The sequence below is a fragment of the Chiloscyllium punctatum genome, chromosome 10 (assembly GCF_047496795.1).
Source record: "Chiloscyllium punctatum isolate Juve2018m chromosome 10, sChiPun1.3, whole genome shotgun sequence".
NCBI lineage: Eukaryota > Metazoa > Chordata > Chondrichthyes > Orectolobiformes > Hemiscylliidae > Chiloscyllium > Chiloscyllium punctatum.
Window position 1 is genome coordinate 116,272,222 of NC_092748.1, and position 19,192 is coordinate 116,291,413.

The 19,192-nt window shown below is 48.6% G+C and overlaps 1 protein-coding gene across 1 annotated transcript in view; it reads right to left on the minus strand.

Moving 5' to 3' along the window:
- Positions 1–4,887: 4,887 nt before the first annotated feature.
- LOC140482478 (carboxy-terminal domain RNA polymerase II polypeptide A small phosphatase 1-like) overlaps positions 4,888–19,192 on the minus strand; it is a 39,548-nt gene continuing 25,243 nt past the window's right edge. The window contains exons 5-7 of the mRNA XM_072580010.1: positions 16,596–16,688; positions 14,308–14,493; positions 4,888–9,231 (exon numbers count right to left, since the gene is read on the minus strand). Coding sequence (XP_072436111.1) covers positions 9,106–9,231; positions 14,308–14,493; positions 16,596–16,688 — 405 coding nt within the window. The 3' untranslated portion in view covers positions 4,888–9,105. The remainder of the gene's footprint in view (positions 9,232–14,307; positions 14,494–16,595; positions 16,689–19,192) is intronic.

Consider the following 19,192-nt stretch of genomic DNA (forward strand, 5'->3'; position numbering starts at 1 on the left):
CAGTTAAGAGTCAACATCATTGCTGTGGGTCTGGAGTTACGTGTAGTCAGAATCAAAAAGTGTGTTGCTGGAAAAGCACAGCCGGTCAGGCAGCATCTGAGGAGCAGGAGAGTCAACGTTTCGAGCATAATGACATTCCCGATGAAGAGCTTATGCTCGAAATGTTGATTCTACTGCTCCTCGGATGCTGCCTGACCAGCTGTGCTTTTCCAGCACCACACTTTTTGATTCTGATTTCCAGCATCTGCAGTCCTCACTATCTCCTGGAGTTATGTGTAGGCCAGGCCAGGTAAGGACAGCAGATTTCTTTCCTTAACGGATGTTAATGAACTAGTTTTTACAACAATTGTAATTGATAGTGTTTACGTGGCCATCACATGGTAACTCTTATTGAATTCAGTTTTCATCAGCCCCCATGGTGAACCCATGCCCCTAGAATATTCATTAGGCACAGTCACAGAGACCTACAGCACAGATCCATTGAGTCTGCACCAGCTAAAACAACCACCAAACTCTTCCAATCCCAATTTCCAGCACTTGGCCCACAGCCTTGTATATCTTGGCATCACAAATGCACATCCACATACATGGGAAGTAAATCAGGCCATTCAGCCCCTCGAGTCCATTCTTCTTGAATATTATGAAGGTTTCTGACATTGGACAATAGCCTATGGTTCTGGATTATTAGCCCAGGAACAATATCACTTCACCATTGCACTCTCAACACCACAACAGGCAATGGTCTAGTGGTATTATTGCTGGAATGTTAATCCAGAGACCCAGGGAATGTTCAGGGGAACCCATCTTCAAATCCCACCACAGAAGATGGTGGAATTTGAATTCACTAAAAACAAACAGAATCTGGAATTAAGAGCCAACTGCTGACCATGAACCTATTGCTGATTGTCAGGGGAAAAACTGATCTGGTTCACTGATACCCCTTCAGGGAGGGAAACTGCTATCCTGACCTGTGATTCCAAACCCAGAGCAATGTGGTTGACTCCTAACTGCCCTCTGGGCAATTAGGGATGGGTAAGAATACCCTCATCCTGTGAATGCATTAACAAAATCCCCATATCTCCTGCTTCCAAACATCTTCAGTTCCTTGACTAGTCTATCCCCCCAGTTTCTCACCATCCAACTTGAAAACAACAGAACTTTTGACCTGATTGAATGGTTCAGATCTCAAAAATACCGAGAGGGTGTAAACAATTTTGTGCTAAATTCCCCCCCGAGTGTTTTGTAGGCCCCCAGGATTTTCTGAGTGTGACATGGAGGCACACATACCATTCCTACAGCATGCTGGGAAACAGGAGGTGTGACACAGGGAGCAACACTTTTGCGTCCTAGAACCCCCTGCCCTCCCCTCCCAAAAGGCCTGAATCTAAGCCGTCGTTCGCAGTGCAGTGTTGAGGGAGTGCTGAGCTGCCAGAGGTTTCACCCACAACACCAGGAGCAAAGCTGAGGTGCTCCCATGGATGTGAAAGATCCTGCGACATCACGATTTTTGAAAAGATTTGTAGCTCAGGTTGAGATTCAGGTTGTAAGTTTGCTCGCTGAGCTGAAGGTTTATTATCAGACGTTTTGTCACCATACTAGGTAACATCATCAGTGAGCCTCCAGTAAAGTGCTAGTGTTATGTCCCGCTTTCTATTTGTGTGTCTTGGTCTGTTATGGTGGGTGACATCATTTCCGGTTCTTTTTCTCAGAGGTTGATAAAAGGGGTCCAAATCAATGTGTTTACTGATAGAGTTCCAGTTTGAAAGCCAGGCCTTCAGGAATTTCCCGGAATGTCTCTGTTTAGCCTGTCCTAGGATGGATGCGTTGTCCCAGTTGGAGTGGTGTCCTTTGGCTGTGTGTACAGGAATTCCTCACTGATGATGTTACCTAGCGTGATGATGTACCGTCTGAGAACAAACCCACCAGCTCAGCTAGCAAACTTACAACCTGCTCCTGGGACATTGTTTCAAAGAAGGGACATGGCTTATCTGGGCATTTTGGACCAGGTTTCACCCTTCAACCCCCACCAAAAGATGGTCTTTTTGCAAAGTGGTGCATTCTGGTAGGATTAGAGTCTAGCTTGGACGGACACTCTGCAGTGCAGAGCGATACCAACAGTGTGATCGATTGGTTTATTGTTGTCACGTACTGAGACACAATGGAAAGTGGTGTTTTGCGTGCTCTATAGGCAGATCATACCATAGAAAGTGTATCAGGGTATCAGAACAGAGTGCAGACCACAGTGCTACAGCTGCAGAAAAGGTACAGAGATCAGGACAAACATTTGAGAGATCAGTTCAAACGTGGGTTTAATTACTCCAACTGTTTGGAGGGATATGGGTCAAATGCAGGCAGGTGGGACTAGTCTAGATTGGCATTATGGTCGGTGTAGACTAGTTGAACCGAAGGCTCTGTTTCTGTGCTATATGACTCTCTGACTGAGGTTACCACAAAGGATTTTCCTTCTCATCCTCCACCCTCTCCTGAAGTGTGGCAACCCTCACATTAAACCAGCAACAGCGTGGGTTCAATTCCCATCACTAGTTTGAGGTTACCTTGAAGGACTCTCCTTCTCAACCTCTTCCCCCACCAGAGGAGGTCTGATAGCCTTCAGGTTAAATCACCACCAGTTGCTTCTCTGTAATGGGAGAGCAGCCCCTGCCATCTGGTAAGACTACAGCAACACAACCTGTGTCGCCTAATAGGAGAAGGCAGCTCTCAGGGTTAAAATATTACTCAGCAACTCTCTGTAATGGAAGAGTGGTCTTCTTGGACGCTGGTGACTTGACTGTTACTTTTTGAGAATCCAAACCAGGAGGATGTACGTGCACAAACCATCAAGGGCAGCAGAACAGGTCAAGAAAGAGGTTGGGAAAGCTGAGAGAGATTAGAAATAAAAAAAAACAAAGTGCTAGAGAAACTCGGTAAGTCTGGCAGTGCCCAGGAAACAGAGTTAATGTTTCAGGCCTGCGTTCTGAAACAGAGTTGTACTGGAGGAACTTTAGTGAGGTGGATACATCAAAGAATTTTAAATCGTTCTCCTCAGAGATGAGAAGGTTGGTGTTTAGTCAGAGGAGAAACTATTCCCACTATTAAGAGGTCACAGACTGAAAGAAGCAACAAGGAGATAGCAGGATAACTCTTTTCTTTTTCAAGCAGGGAGTTCCAAAGATGGGTCATACCAGAGTCGAAACATTAACTCTTGTTTCTCTCTCTCTCTACAGATGCTGCCAGACCTGCTGAGTTTTTCCAGCACCTTCTGGTTTTATTTTGGATTACAAGCATCCGTGAGCTTTTTATTTTGTTTTTATTGACGCATTGCCTTGAGAGAAGAGTGAAGATTGGGTTAACTGTGGCTTTCAAAAGGAATTGAATGATTGTTTGAAGAGGAAAATTCTCCACCCTGTACATCTGCCTGTCTCAATCAAATCCCAAGGAGAACAGATCCCTCTGTCCACTTCATTTTTTAAATTCCCTCATGGGACGTGGATGTGTCAGTGCTGGGAAAGTATTAATTGTCCATTCCTAGTTGTCCTCGAGAGGTCAGCAGTCACATGACACCAGGTTATAGTCCAACTGGTTTATTTGAAATCACAAGCTTTTGCAGCACTGCCTCTTTTCCATCTGACTTCTCCTGATGAAGGGGCAGCGCTCCGAAAGCTTCTCATTTCAAATAAACCTGATGCACTATAACCTGGTGTCCTGTGACTTCTGACCTGGTCCACCCCAGTCCAACACTGGCACCTCCACACCACCAGGTGGCGGTGATCTGCCATCTTGAACTGCTGCAGTCCACATTTCAGCAATCCTTAACTTCACCAGGCCCTCAGAGAGCCAGCACAGCACAAGGGGCTGAATGATCTCCTTTTGAGATGTAACCATTCCATGATGGACAAACTGCTGCTTTAGGGAGCTTGCTGTGCACACATTGATTGCCCCATCTCATCCACTTCAAAATGACTTCACTGGCTGCAAAGCATTTTGGGTCCTGAGGTTGGAAAAGGAGCTAGAAAAACATACATTTGTCCTTTGACTTGAGTGGTTTCGCAAAGCAAAGGCCAGAATCTTTCGGAATCAATTCTCAGCTACGAGCAAAACTGAGAAGGCTGAGCTTATTGCTTTTCTTCTGCCAATTAGTTAACGACAGGACAGGAGTCACCTGCAGGCTGACTGGTGGGTGGACAAGCTTCCTTCTTAGGATCATAGAAGCCCTACAGTGTGGAAACAGGCCCTTCAGCCCAACAAGTCCACACCAACCCACCCAGACCCATTTCCCTAATACTCTACATTTACCCCAGACTAATGCACCTAGCCTACACATCCCTGGACATAATGGGCAATTCAGCACGGAGAGAATGTGCAAACTCCACACAGACAGTTGCCCGATGTGGGAATCGAACTCCAGTCCCTGGCGCTGTGAGGCAGCAGTGCTACACACTGAGCTACCATGCCACCCCATTCATGGACAAACCAGTCAGGTTTTCATTTTAGATCACAAAATATCTTAAAAACAAGAGGTTTAACTTAGGTCCCCTTTCCAGCGTTGGGACCTAAGTTGAAAAGATCTCACATGCACATTCTCCCCGTGTCTGCGTGGGTTTCCTCCGGGTGCTCCGGTTTCCTCCCATAGTCCAAAGATGTGCAGGTTAGGTGAATTGGCCATGCTAAATTGTCCGTAGTGTTAGGTGAAGGGGTAAATGTAGGGGAATGGGTCTGGGTGGGTTGCTCTTCAGAGGGTCAGTATGGACTTGTTGGGCCGAAGGGCCTGTTTCCATACTAAGTAATCTAATCTAATCTAATATTCTCAGCCCCTGTGTCATGCACTATCCTCCCTACTAATCCGTAATTCCAAAACATGCACACACGGACACAAATCAGACTCAAAAATGTTGTAAAGACATCTTTTTTGTTTTACTTTTAGAAGAATCAACAAGAGAGTGGGCAAGATAGTATCACTCAGTGATGACACATCTCCCCATATGGGCAGCTGTGTAGGCTCAAACCCCACTCTGTACAAACCACCTCCCAGTCACAGAGCATCACATACAAAAATAGGCACAAAAATATTATATACCAACTCCCATTTTCCAAAGTATTAAAATCTTTAATTACATTTACATATAAGGCACGATCTATTTCAAGGCAAGATTAGCTCTACACTGCTCTCAGGTGGAGGCAGCTGGAATTACAGTTGGGCTTAACCCAAAGGGATCTCAGTTGGGCCCTTCTCTCTCTCTCTCTCTATCGCACCCTATCTCTATTCCATACACACTGCAGCCTGCATCACACACACCCTGCTCAAGGGGGATGGTAGTGGCAAATCCTAAACTCTCAGCTCAGTGTCAACTGGAAGCAAGTTCAAAAGACAAACTGGGTGTTGGGGTGGCCCAGGACCTGGGGAGCTCTGAATGTAGGGTGGTGATGTTTAGGTAGGCGATGGGTGTGTGATGGAGGGCCCTTTCCTCATGACATTGAGACTCTTGCTCCTAACTAGGAGATTGACAGAGCTCCTTGAACCAATCACGTAACTTCCACCCCACGCCTCAGGCAAGTGTCATCTCCTGGCAGGCTAAACAGCTGTCATCCTCCTCCTGAGACCACCCAGCGGTGGAGTGTCAGCAGGCTATTCCACCGTGATGGGCATCACAGCACAAGCCTGAGACAGAGCGCTGGATTCACCCTTTTGAAGGGCTGCCCTGAGGGGTAATGGGTGCCACTGACCCCATCCAATTCTCCCACCGTCAGGAATCTCTGCATTCCCCACCCCAACCCCAGAATCTGCACAGACAGCCGTTGTATGAGGACATCCTCAGAACAGCATTCCCCCCTCCCCCCCCCCCCCCCACACCACAGCCATCCCTCCATGTCACTTTCCTGCCTCAAAGTAAATCACAGTTTCTGCAAAAATTCTAAACTCAGCCCGCGTGACCATGACTGAGATCTTCCTTATGTTTGTTACACACCAGTGTGTTAGCTGCCTAGTATTTCAGCTGACCCCCCCCCCAAACCCAGACACCGGACAGAGGGTGCCCAAGGAACAGCTGCCGAGGGGGGGGGGGGGGATCTATCAGAGCTCCCTCAAGACCGCTGTGTGCTTAGGACACAAAGCAGCTTCCATCCCCATCCCCCGTCCTTCCTGAGGTGACCCTGGGGGAGGATGAGCAACCCTCCCACCTCACACCCTCAACCCAGGGCCTGGTGGTCAGGCCAGCCGATACCAAACACCCACCATCCTCCCCCTCTCTGCTCCGTCCCTCTGAGAGCTCACGGATCTGCAGGTGGGAGCGCACAGATATTCAACCAGGTGGGGCATCGCCCCATCGAGATAAGGTTGACCTCCACCCCCCAACTCTTCCCGGGCAGTCTGTGGGAGGGGAGGGGAATGACTGGCGCACACACAGCCATGAACTGGTTCGGGGGGCTTTCACTGAGGAGAATGGGAAGCTGCTTCTGAAAGTGTGGAGATTTAACTCCCCAAGGGACTGGGGGGGGGGGGGGGGGGGGGTGTGGGGTGTGTGCGTGCGTGACAGGAGGAGGAGGATGGGGTAAGAAGGCAGGGAAAACACTGGGTGGGAGGAGGCAGATGGAAAGGGAAGAGAAGGTGGGGGGATGGAGAAATGAGAGTGCGAAGTGGGGGGAAAGAGAGAGAAGGGGCAAGGAGAAAGAGAGAAGACAGGGAAGGAAAGAGAGCGAGCGAGACAGCGCGAGAGAGAGAGAGAGAGAGAGCGAGTGTGTTCCCAGTCAGGGGACCCCTCAACACCGCCCTGACAGATTGGGCCCTGCTTATTCCCAAGGGGGTTACAGTAAATTCACAATCACCCACTTAATCATTAAGTTATAAACAATTAAGTTAAATTGAACTATAAACAAACGAAGTAAATCAGTAATTTATCAGTTTAACGAAATTGCACTGATTCAATAAAATGGTTTAAACTGGTGATAATTGTGTGCAGTGTCAAACTGCACAGTGGGGGTGTCAGAAACAGCAGAGTAACCGTGTGGTGTATCCCACTCCCCCTGAGCACTGTGTGCTGGCTTCAGTGGGCGATCAGCACCCAGGCTGAGCCACACCAAGAGCACCACTACATGGGCCCCCAGGATAAAGCCCAAAAAATCCCATTGGGATTTCAGGAAAACCGTCTTCCCTCAGGGCAGGGAACCTGGGCAGGGAGAGCTCTGTTGCGGGGTGTGGGGAGAGTAGGGAGTGGAAGTTGGCAATCACTTCAAGGGGAGTCTGAATAAACAGAGGGAGAGACACAGAGAGATAGCGTGATAGGGTGAGGGATGTGGGGGGGGGTGAGGGGTGTGGGTGCTGGGGGTAGTGTAGAAGCTCAGGAGAGTAGGAGCAGAAACACGATGCATCATGCAGGCCGAATGGCCTGTCTCTGTCCTGTACATCCCTCAGCGTGGTGTATAGCGGTACAATGTATAGAGGTGTGAAGGGAAAGGATCCTTTAACCCGGTCAGAGTCGGTAACCTGCTGCTCCTGCTGGTGTGTACGGCCAGTTCAGAGGCTGAGCTGTTTAATTATCACACTGAGGCAGTAAAGCAGGCCAGTGTAGGCCCCTGTCTGGGGTGGGGAGGCATGGTACATCTGCATGACAGAGCTGGGGTATTGTGGGAAGGTATATCGTGACCCTCACTGCCCCAGGGTGAGGGGGGGTGAGTGAGGGGGTAGTGGAATGTTTAGCTGCCTAACCTCCCCCCACCCCCACACCCCGACCCAGTTAAAGCCATGACGGCCTGCTAGCAGGTAAAGCCTGTGATTCCTACCACAGCCGAACAGCAGCACTGAAGGGGCTCTCGTTTGCTCCAATGTGGGTCAAGATGGTTTAAGAGAGGAGAGAACAAACTTCTTAACTTCACCTGCGAGTTTTTATTTAAATCCCCCGCTGTTCCAACAATGTGTTCCAATTGGAAGGGAGTTCCTGAGTTTCTGTTTCTAACAGGCTGTCATACTGGGATACTAAAAAAAAAGCTGCCAGGGCATTTAATTGTTCAAATGTTTAAAAAACGGAATCACGGAGTTTAATCCCGGCGGAAAGCAGCCTGAATATTAGTCACAGTGCTAATCCCAGGACTCAGCCCCTCAGACCTGACACACCAAAACACCCGACTCACCCCATCCCTTTACCCTTGCCACTGTTCCCCACCCCCATCCCTCCACAATCTCCAGGCCTGTCTTCTCCTCCCACCCTCTCCCATCTCTGCATCAAACACCACTTCACACATCTACCATTAGCTCAACTGGCCTGCCCTTCTCTCCAGATTCTTTTATGTCAAGGGAAATCTTTCTAATGATTTAACAACTTTCACTCTGTAATCAATCATCCCACACAGCCCCCAGCTCACTGGCATGGCCGGCTGATCAGCTGTAGAAGGCATTGCGGTTGACCTTCTATCCCCAGTAAGGGGGTTCGAGGAAGGAGTGAGAGAACAGGAGAGAACAATGGTCACACCAATGGAGATGATTGCCTGAAATCGCACTCCCCAAACTGAAACCCATACAGACACAGCACCCACTCCCCCGGTTCCAATCGATGGAAATACAGTGTAGAAGAGAACATGGCCAAGTGCGGCAGGAGCCAGTCCTGATTTCTGTGTGTGTATGTCTAAGTGCTGTGCAGAGGGGAGGGGGTTGCAAACAGTTGGTGTGTGTGTGTGTGTGTGTGTGTGTGTGTGTGTGTGTGTGTGTGTGTGTGTGCGTGCGCGTGTATGCGTGCGTGCGTGTGCGCGCGCACCCATGCGTGTCTGCCTGTGTGTGTGCATGCGTGTCTGAGTGTGTCTGCCTGTGTGCATGTGCACCTGTGTGTGTGGTATGCCTGTATGCGTGTGGTGTGCATGTGCACGTGTGTGTGCTGTGCCTGTGTGCGTGTGTGCGGTGTGCCTGTGTGCGCGTCTCTTCCCCCCCGCGCTGTTTGGGTGAGCAGTGCTCACGTATTTGCTATTCTCCCTCTCGATGAAGGAAAGGCACGCAGGGTAAGAGGAGTCATGGCTTCGCCCAGAGCGGAGGTGCTCCCCACCTCCCCATCAGCGAGGGTAGGGGAGCGTGTTGGTGAGGGAGCAGGAAGATCGAAGTTTGTCCATTCAGGGCCTCGCTCAGTGCTACCTCGATTGGTGTTCCTGCAGCAACGTGAAAATGTCCTCTTCCTTCGACAGTCTCTCGAAGAAAGGGATGAGATCCAGCAATTCGGTGTCAGACATGTCGTCAAACCAGGAGGCAATGGGAACCTGGAAGGAGCAAACGCTCTGTTAGAAACTCCCACTCACTCAAGTCCCTCCAGGAGGAGATGCTTCAGTCCAATGTGCCTGTACTGGCCCTGTTCCCTTATACCAATCTCATATCCCTGTACGGCTCGACATTCTAAAATAACCATCCCAGTGCTTCAAAGGAACCTGTCTCCACCACATTCCTAATATCACCTTCATTTCCTTTCCAGAACACTTTAAAATTCCTCCAAGTCAAAGGTCTTTTACCCACATCCACAGACATTGCTCCCCCTGCCTGGACTCTCAGCCCCTCCCCTCACTGTCTTCCTACATCCCTCAACCCCCTCCTCCCCTCTTTTCCCATTGCTGTGTTATTGAATCACAGAGCCTGCTGTCTGTCAGAGGCCATTCAGCCCCTTAGCAGCTGTGCTCCTAGAGTTCATAGAATCCCTTACAGTGTGAAAACAGGCCATTTCACCCAACGAGTCCACACCAACCCTCTGAAGAGTATCCAACCCAGACCTATTCCCTAAAATATTGCTCTACATTTATCCCTGACTAATGCACCTAATCTTTACATCCCTGGACACAATGAGCAATTTAGCCTGGCCAATTCACCAATCCTGCACATCCTTAGATTGTGGAAGGAAACTGGAGCACACAGACACAGGGAGAACGTGCAAACTCCACACAGACAGTTTGCCAGAGGCTGGAATCGAGCTCGGGTCCCTGACACTGTGAGGCAGCAGTGCTAACACCACTGTGCCTGCTCCAGTGCTGGCTACACAGTACTCACTTCCCTCTCAGTTTCCTCTCATGTCTCTGGTATGGCATCTTTCAGTTGATATGTTAAAACCATCTGCATGGAAGGTCCTTATTCTGGGGGGGGGGGGGGGGGGGGGGGGGTAGCGGGGGTGGTTATCCCACACCACACTTAACAAAACCTCAAAAACAATTGAATTCCTGCTGCAGTAAAACTTGTCCATTCCCACAGCTGGATTTCTGGATCTCTAGGCTACCTGAATACCACTGGGACATAGCAAGATGCCGACACCATTACCAGGATAGGATCGGGACCAAACCAGTTAGCCCCAGGAACCATTCAATTGGAGCATAGTTGATCTGCAACTAACTCCACTTCCCTCAATGCTTTCCTTAGCAAGGAACCATTCAATTTAGATTAAAGGTTAATATTCAATTGTCATTTGCAGACAAGAATTCCAACCTTTAACCATACTTTGTGACAAAGCATTTTCTAAGTTCACACCTGAAAGGACTAACTGTTCTTTTAGACTTGACCTCCCAAGTGGGGCGGCACGGTGGCTCAGTGGTTAGCACTGCTGCCTCACAGTGCAAGGGACCCAGGTTTGATTCCCGGGTGGGCCTGTGTGGACTTTGCACATTCTCCCAGTGTCTGCGTGGGTTTCCTCCAGATGCTCTGGGTTCCACTCAGTCCAAAGATTTGCAGGTTAGAGTGAACAGGCCATGCTAAATTGTCCCATAGTGTTCAGGGATGTGTAGGTTAGGTGTATTAGTCAGGCATAAACATAGGGTAGGGAAAATGGGTCTGTGAAAGTTACTCTTTGGAAGGTCAGTGTGGACTGCATGTGTGGGGGTTGTGCTGTAAACACAGCTCCTGCTGGAGTTCTACGTAACAGCTCACACCTCTTTCCACAGGGCAGCACGGTGGCTCAGTGGTTAGCACTGCTGCCTCACAGTGCCAGGGACCTGTCCTGTAAGGATTCCAGCCTCAGGTGTACCCTAGAAATCTGTGGGAAGCTAGAGAAGTGATTGCTGGGCCTCTTGCTGAGATATTTCTATCATTGATAGTCACAGGTGAGGTGCCGGAAGACTGGAGGTTGGCTAACGTGGTGCCAAGGGTGGTAAGAACAAGCCAGGGAACTATAGACCAGTGAGCCTGACCTTGGTGGTGGGCAAGTTGTTGGAGGGAATCCTGAGGGACAGGATGTACATGTATTTGGAAAGGCAAGGGCTGATTAGGGATAGTCAACATGGCTTTGTGCGTGGGAGATCATGTCTCACAAACTTGATTTGAGTTTTTTGAGGAAGTAACAAAGAGGATTGATGAGGGCAGAGTGGTAGATGTGATCTATAGGGACTTCAGTAAGGCGTTCGACAAGGTTCCCCATAGGAGACTGGTTAGCAAGGTTAGATATCACGGAATACAGTGAGAACTAGCCATTTGGATACAGAATTGGCTCAAAGGTAGAAGACAGAGGGTGGTGGTGGAGGGTTGTTTTTCAGATTGGAGGCCTGTGACCAGTGGAGTGCCACAAGGATCGGTGCTGGGTCCTCTACTTTTTGTAATTTACATAAATGATTGGGATGTGAACATAAGAGGTACAGTTAGTAAGTTTGTAGACGACACCAAAATTGGAGGTGTAGTCGACAGCGAAGAGGGTCACCTCAGATTACAACAGGATCTTGACCAGATGGGCCAATGGGCTGAGAAGTGGCAGATGGAGTTTAATTCAGATAAATGCGAGGTGCTGCATTTGGGAAAGCAAATCTTAGCAGGACTTATACACTTAATGGTAAGGTTCTAGCGAGTGTTGCTGAACAGAGAGATCTTGGAATGCAGGTTCATAGCTCCTTGAAAGTGGAGTCACAGGTAGATAGGATAGTGAAGAAGGCATTTGGTATGCTTTCCTTTATTGGTCAGAGTATTGAGTACAGGAGTTGGGAGGTCATGTTGTGGCTGTACAGGACATTGGCGAGGCCACTGTTGGAATATTGCGTGTAATTCTGGTCTCCTTCCTATCGGAAAGGTGTTGTGTAACTTGAAAGGGCTCAGAAAAGATTTATGAGATGTTGTCAGGGTTGGAGGATTTGAGCTACAGGGAGAGGCTGAACAGGCTGGGGCTGTTTTCCCTGGAGCGTCAGAGAATGAGGGGTGACCTTATAGAGATTTACAAAATTATGAGGGGCATGGTTAGGGTAAATAGGCAAAGTGTTTTCTCTGGGGTGGGGGAATACAGAAGTAGAGTGCATAGGTTTAGGGTGAGAGGGGAAAGATATAAGAGAGACCTAAGGGGCAACATTTTCATGCAGAGGGTGGTACGTGTATGGAATGAGCTGCCAGAGGAAGTGGTGGAGGCTGGTACAATTGCAACATTTAAGAGGCATTTGGAAGGGTATATGAATGGGAAGGTTTTGGAGGGATATGGGCCGAGTGCTGGCGGGTGGAACTAGCTTGGGTTGGGATATCTGGTCGGCATGGATAGGTTGGTCCGAAGGGTCTGTTTCCATGCTGTACATCTCGATGACTCTCTATGACTGACTGTGTGGAGTTTGCACATTCTCCCAGTGTCTGCGTTGGTTTCCTCTGGGTACTCCGGTTTCCTCCCACAGTCCAAAGATGTGCAGGTTAGGGTGAACTGGCCATGTTAAAGTGTCGCATAGTGTTCAGGGATAATGTTTAGGTTAGGTATATTAGTCAGGAATAAATATAGGGTAGGGGGGAATGGGTCTGAGAGAGTTACTCTTTGGAAGGTCAGTGTGGACTTGTTGGGCCGAAGGGCCTGTTTCCACAGTGTAGGGATTCTGGGAATCAATCAGAGAGTACTTTGTCGGCTCTGCAACATTCGAACTGTGAGCAGGAAGAGGCCATTCAGCCTCTCCATTTAACATGGTCATGGCTCATCTCACCTGTGCCTTAACTCTACTTTCCTGCCCACTCCCCATAACCCATTTCTAACTAAAAATAAAACTATCTCCTCCTTGAATTGACTCAATGTCCCAGCATCCACCGCACTCTGGGGGAGTGAAGTCCACAGATCAGATTAGCTTCGATTAGATTCCCTACAGTGTGGAAACAGGCTCTTCGGCCCAACCCCAGTCCACACCGACCCTCCAAAGAGTAACCCACCCAGACCTATTTCCATCTGACTAATGCACCTAACACTACTGGCAATTTAACATGGCCAATTCACCTGATCTGCACAGCTTTAGACTGTGGGAGGAAACCAGAGCACTCGGAGGAAACCCACGCAGACACGGGGAGAATGTGCAAACTCCACACAGACAGTCGCCTGAGGCGGGAATCAAACCTGGGACCCTGATGCTGCAAGGCAGCAGTGCTAACCACTGAGCCACCGTGCCTCCCACAGATTCATGTTTCTTTGAGAAAATTTTAGTTTAAATTCATTCATGGGATGTGGGCATCACTGGCTGGGCCAGCATCTATTATCCAGATGGGTGGTTAAGAGTCAACCTCATTGCAGTGTGTCTATAGTCCCATGGAGCCCAGACCAGGTAAGGATGGCAGTTTCCTTCCCTAAAGGACATTAGTGAACCAGGTGAGCTTTTTCTGACAATTGTTTTATGGCCATCACTAGATGTTTAATTCCAGATTTTCACTGAATTCAAATTACACCATCTGTTTCTGGATTTGTAGTCTAACAGTAACACCACCAAGCAGAGTGACAATGCTGTCACTTTGAAAAGGTTAACTTGTTTTGAAGAGGGAGTTTTAATGGCAATGGAAGGGGAGTGACCACTTCTCCCAGGTCAGGTCTTTGCTAGTTTGTTGTAGCTGTAGCTGTCACAAGACATGAGAGTCCAGGGGAGCTGTAGGCTTCAGTAAAGAATCACTCTGACGTTCCTCTGAAATCTCTCTCTGGATATTGTTCCCTGCTGCCTGTGAGAATCAGTGTTTGAATTTACCTTTTCGCCAAGGGGTGTGTTTATGGGATGTTACTATGTTGGAACAGTTAGTTAGTAGCAGTTACTGTATCGGGGCGGCTAAGTTTTCCAGTATTTAAGTTATTCTAAGATACATTTTCTTTTGTTGGTGCTTCATTTGTGGTGTTCAAGTAAATTCTGTTTTGCTTAAAGCCGAGTGTTTTGACCAGCTGCATCACACCTGGAATATCACACCGACCTTTAAAAGGTGAAAATGTTAGGGTCTAGGCTAACTTCTGAAAGAATTTTGAGGGGGGGGGGGGGGTCGAGCCTGGTCCATATCAAAGGATCACAAAGGGTGCTACAGAAATGCAAGTCTCCCTTTGTGGAGAGGTCCCTCATCACTGCCCTGTACCAGGGCAAAGACACAACCCGTAACAATATGCTACCTACAGCGTTGTTGGGGTGGAAGACGTAGGAAGCCGGTGAGTTGTCAACGATGACGAGATTGTTTAAGTCCCGCCCCAGCCGGCTGAGGTCTTTAACGTAATTGCCTTGGTGGAAGACACAGGATTCACGGAAGAGTCGGGCTCTGAATGCTCCCCACTTGTCCAGGAGGTCGGCGACAGGATCTGCGTACTGCAACAAGCAACAGAAGTTAGGGTCACCTTAAGGCCAATGCTGATCAAAGCCAGACCGATTACCAAGGGAATAACTCCCCATTCAGACCGGTTACCTAGGGAATAACTCCCCATTCCAAACTCTCCTGCCTGGATCTTAACGTGGGTCCAATTCACTACCCAGTTCCTGTGCTCAGTAACACAGGAACAGGAAAGGCCATTCAGCCCCTTCCACCTGTTCCATCAATCAATGACAGAAGTCACACAACACCAAGTTACAGTCCAACAGGTTCATTTAGAATCATTGAGATGTACAGCATGGAAACAGACCCTTCGGTCCAACTTGTCCATGCTGACCAGGTATTCTAAACTAATCTAGTCCCATTTGCCAGCACTTGGCCCATATCCCTCCAAACCCTTCCTATTCATATACCCATCCAGATGCCTTTTAAATGTTGTAATTGTACCAGCCCCCACCACTTCCTCTGGCTGCTCATTGCATACACATACCACCCTGTGTGTGGAAAGGTTGCCCCTTAGGTCTCTTTTGTATCTTTCCCCTCTCACCTCAAACCTACACCCCTCTAGTTCTGGATTCTACGCCCTGGGGAAAAGACCTTGTCTATTCATCCTATCCTCCAGGTTGATTAAGAATTTTGGAGTTTGCAATCAGTCTACGTCGGGGACTTGTTCAGTCTCATCTCTCATTCCGAGAATGAGCCAATCAAACCATTGCTGCACTCCCTCTAAGCCAAGTCCATCCTTCTTTAGGAAGGACCTTGTGGTGCAGCGGTAGCATCTGTACCTCTGGCCCAGGAGGCCCAGGTTCAAGCCCAACCCATTCCAGAGTGCACGCATCATAACATTGCTGAACAGGTTAATTACAGAAAGACAGCCCCCTCCAGCATCAGAACCCTCCAGGGTTACCACACTCCTCTGATTCCGATCTCTTGCCCAACTCCAGTTTTCCATCACTATTGGCAGCTGTGCCTCCAAATTGGGAATTTCCTCCCTAAACATCTCTTCCTCTTTCCCTGTCCTCGCAGAACATAGTACAGCACAGGAGCAGACCTTTCGGCCCATCATGTTGTACCAGACATGACACCAAATTAAACTTACAAGGCAAAGCTTTTCACTGTGCCTCAGTACACGTGACAATAAATTCAATTCAATTTAATTCAACTTATCCCTTCTGTCTGCCCTTGGCCCATATCCCACCATTCCTTGCACATTCCGTGCTTATCTAAAAGCCCCTGAAACGCCCTGCCCCCACCACTACTCCCTGGCAGTGTGTTCCACACCCCTACCACTCTCCATGTAATAAAACTTGCCCCTCACATCTCCTTTGCACTTTCCCCCTCTCTCCTTAAAAATATGCTCCCTAGTTTTAGACATTTCAACTTTGGGAAAAGGATTCTGACCATCAATCCTATCTGTGCATCTCATAATTTTATACATTTCTATCAAGTCTCCCCTCAGCCTCTGCCGCTCCAGAGAAAATGACCCAAATTTTTCTAGCCTCTCCTTATCGCTCATACCCTCTGATCCAGGCAACATCCTGGTAAACCTCTTCTGCACCCTCTCCAAAGCCTCCACATCCTTCTTGTAATGGGGCGACCAGAATTTAACACAATACTCTAAGTGTGGCCTAACCAAAGTCTTTTGAAGATGCAACATGACATCCTGACTCTTGTACTCAATTCCCCAATCAATAAAGGTAAGCACACCATACAACGTCTCTACCATCCAATCTACTTGCATGGCCACTTGTAGGGAGCTATGGACTTGAACCCCAAGATCCCTCTGTACATCCACCTTTAGTATTCTTCATAAAACCAAGCTCTTTAAGCAAACCTGTGGTCACCTGATCTGACATCTCATATGGCCTTAAGTTTTGTTTTCCTAACACTCACGAAGAACCTAGAGCCGAGAGGAGCTCTCTTCACAAAAGATCGTGCTCGAAGGGCTTACACAGAAGGAACAGATCACTCCTCCATCCTGCCTCCTCCCAGGATACCACCCAATTCGGGGAAGAACGGGAATCTTGCAACCAGGGCAACAGGGACGGGGGGGAGGTACACAGGCAGACGGAGTGACAGGGGTGGGGATGGGAGGACTCACCTTGGAGAGGCTAGCTGTGAATAGCACACACTCAAAGAGCTCGCCCATTCTCCTCAAAAACTCGTCCACATAAGGCCTCTTCAAAACGTACACCTGAAACACAAGATGGCGCAGGTGAGGCAAAGAAAGCAAAGAGAGAAAAATGCCTCCTGTGAGCCAGCATGGCCACAAGGGGCTGAATGGCCTCTCTCAGACTGCACTATCCATGATTTGACAACAAGACACTGGGAAAAGGTGGAAGGAGGGATCTTTTTTCGGCTGGGGAGAAGGGGAGGATGAGTAAAAGGGGGATGGAGAGAAAAGAGCAACTGGAGGGGCGAGAGAAGGTGGTGGATGAACAGAAGAGAAGAAAGGTAGAACAGAAAGAAGGGGAGAACGAGCAAAGGAGAAATGAGAGTGGATGAGGATAAAAAAGGAGGAGGAGAGCACCAAGCACAGGTTGGAGAGGAATATTCCAAATGAAAAAACCCGATAGATCTGGACTTTGATGCATCAGAGGTAAATGGGAATGGGGTTTGGGGCAAGAACACCATTCTGGGGAGTGTGTTAAGTCCCCTCAGACAATCGCAGCAACGAGACATTAACAACAGATACTCTCACACAGCCCTCGGGGACAGCAGGAAAGCGATGGGCAGATCGCAGTACGACGTAGTAGCTGGGTCCTGAGCCAAGTAGTCAAGGACAGGCCAGAGCCTGACTAACAGCCTATCCTGGATTACTTGAATCGAGCCACAGCTTCAGCAGATCTCCAGCCAGTGAGGAGCTTTGTTCAGCAAAAGATTAGATTCTGCCGTCCACCCCTGGTCAACGTCCAGGTCCCTACACACCAAAGCTGGGTCACGGAAACTATACCTGCAACCCCCTCCCCCCACCCCATCACTGAGCAGCATACAGCTGGTTCAGCTTTCCCAGCGAGTGAGATCATCAGAAGCATTTACACAATGGTGGCCCTCGCGAGATCTAGAATCTTCCATTGCTTCACAGCACTGTCCTTCCCTCCCCACCAACGTGTCTTCACAACACAATCGATTTTACGCCACAGGCATCACAAAAATAAACGCGATACGTGTCTGTCTGAATGCACAGAAAGGTGTCAGAGAGAGAGAGAGAGAGAGAGCAACCAAGGGACAAATCTAGTTGAGGAACTCTGATTAATATCAGAAACAGCAGAAAGAAATATTGGGATTGAGTGCAGACAAATCCCTGGGAGCGGACAGGCTGACATTCCATGTTATGAGAGAGACAGTGCCACGAGGATGGGAAAAGGCAAAGGGACCAGTCCTTCGAGGGAGATGACCGGTGGTGGTTGAACCAGAGGTCACCACACCTCAGGTGAGGGCAGAGGTTGAGAAGGGTCATGGTGATCTCAGCCAGTGCAGGAACTGAACCCACACTGCTGGCATTGTGCAATGTCTCTTTACATTGACATCATGCCCACCCCACCCCAGTGACCCTTACAGCCCCCTTTGCTCTCTTTTGTCCCCTACAACAGGAGCTGACCTCACTTTTAGGACCTTCCTTAGTTAGGGGCAGGGTGCAATTCATCACTGGATTCCCTCCATTCCCAAACTGTTCCAGTAGAGTCATGGAGATGTACAGCATGGAAACAGACCCTTCGGTCCAACCTGTCCATGCCGACCAAATATCCCAACCCAATCTAGTCCCACCTGCCAGTACCTGGCCCATATCCCTCCAAACCCTTCCTATTCATATACTCATCCAAATGCCTCTTAAATGTTGCAATTGTACCAGCCTCCACCACTTCCTCTGGCAGGTCATTCCATACACGTACCACCCTCTGTGTGAAAAAGTTGCCCCTTAGGTCTCTTTTATATCTTTCCCCTCTCACTCTAAACCTATGCCCTCTAGTTCTGGACTCCCCAACCTCAGGGAAAAGACTTTGTCTATTTATCCTATCCATGCCTCTCATAATTTTGTAAACCTCTATAAGGTCACCCCTCTTCACTATCCTATCTACCTGCAACTTTAGAAGTTGACAAATGGAAATAAAATGCAATTCCACTTTGAGAATGCGGTTTCTTTTCACAGAAGGGAATCACAAATGGCAAATCTGATGAAAATATTGGAGAGTACGGCCATTCCCAGGGAATCGAAGAGGCACGTTTTTTGTCTCACAGGGTGATGGGTTTGAGTCACGCTTGTCAACTCAGTGTTAAACACAGCCCATTGTGGCTCAGGAACCCCTCTCTGACACAGCTGTCTCTAATGCAGAGGAAGAAAGTAAGTAAGGAAGTGCATCATTCTCCAGACTTGGTTTTGTCTGGCTCCTTTTCACAGGCCTCTGTTTCTGCTCACCTTTCCAAACAGTCAGCCTCCACATGTAACAGCTATCAATGACTGTGTCCTTCAGGGTCAACGTGCACTCTCATACCTCACCTGTTGTAGGGATATGACTCACTGTCCAGATGGTCTACAGATAAATGGCCATTGTCCTTCCAACAAACACAGCTGAGCCAGCCCAGATATTGTTGGTTTAGCAATGAGGGTAGGCTGATGGAAAAACACAATCCAGGACCTTGGAGTTGGTGACCTAGTCCTGCCAAGTGATGTTGAGGAAATATCGGAGATAGGGAATG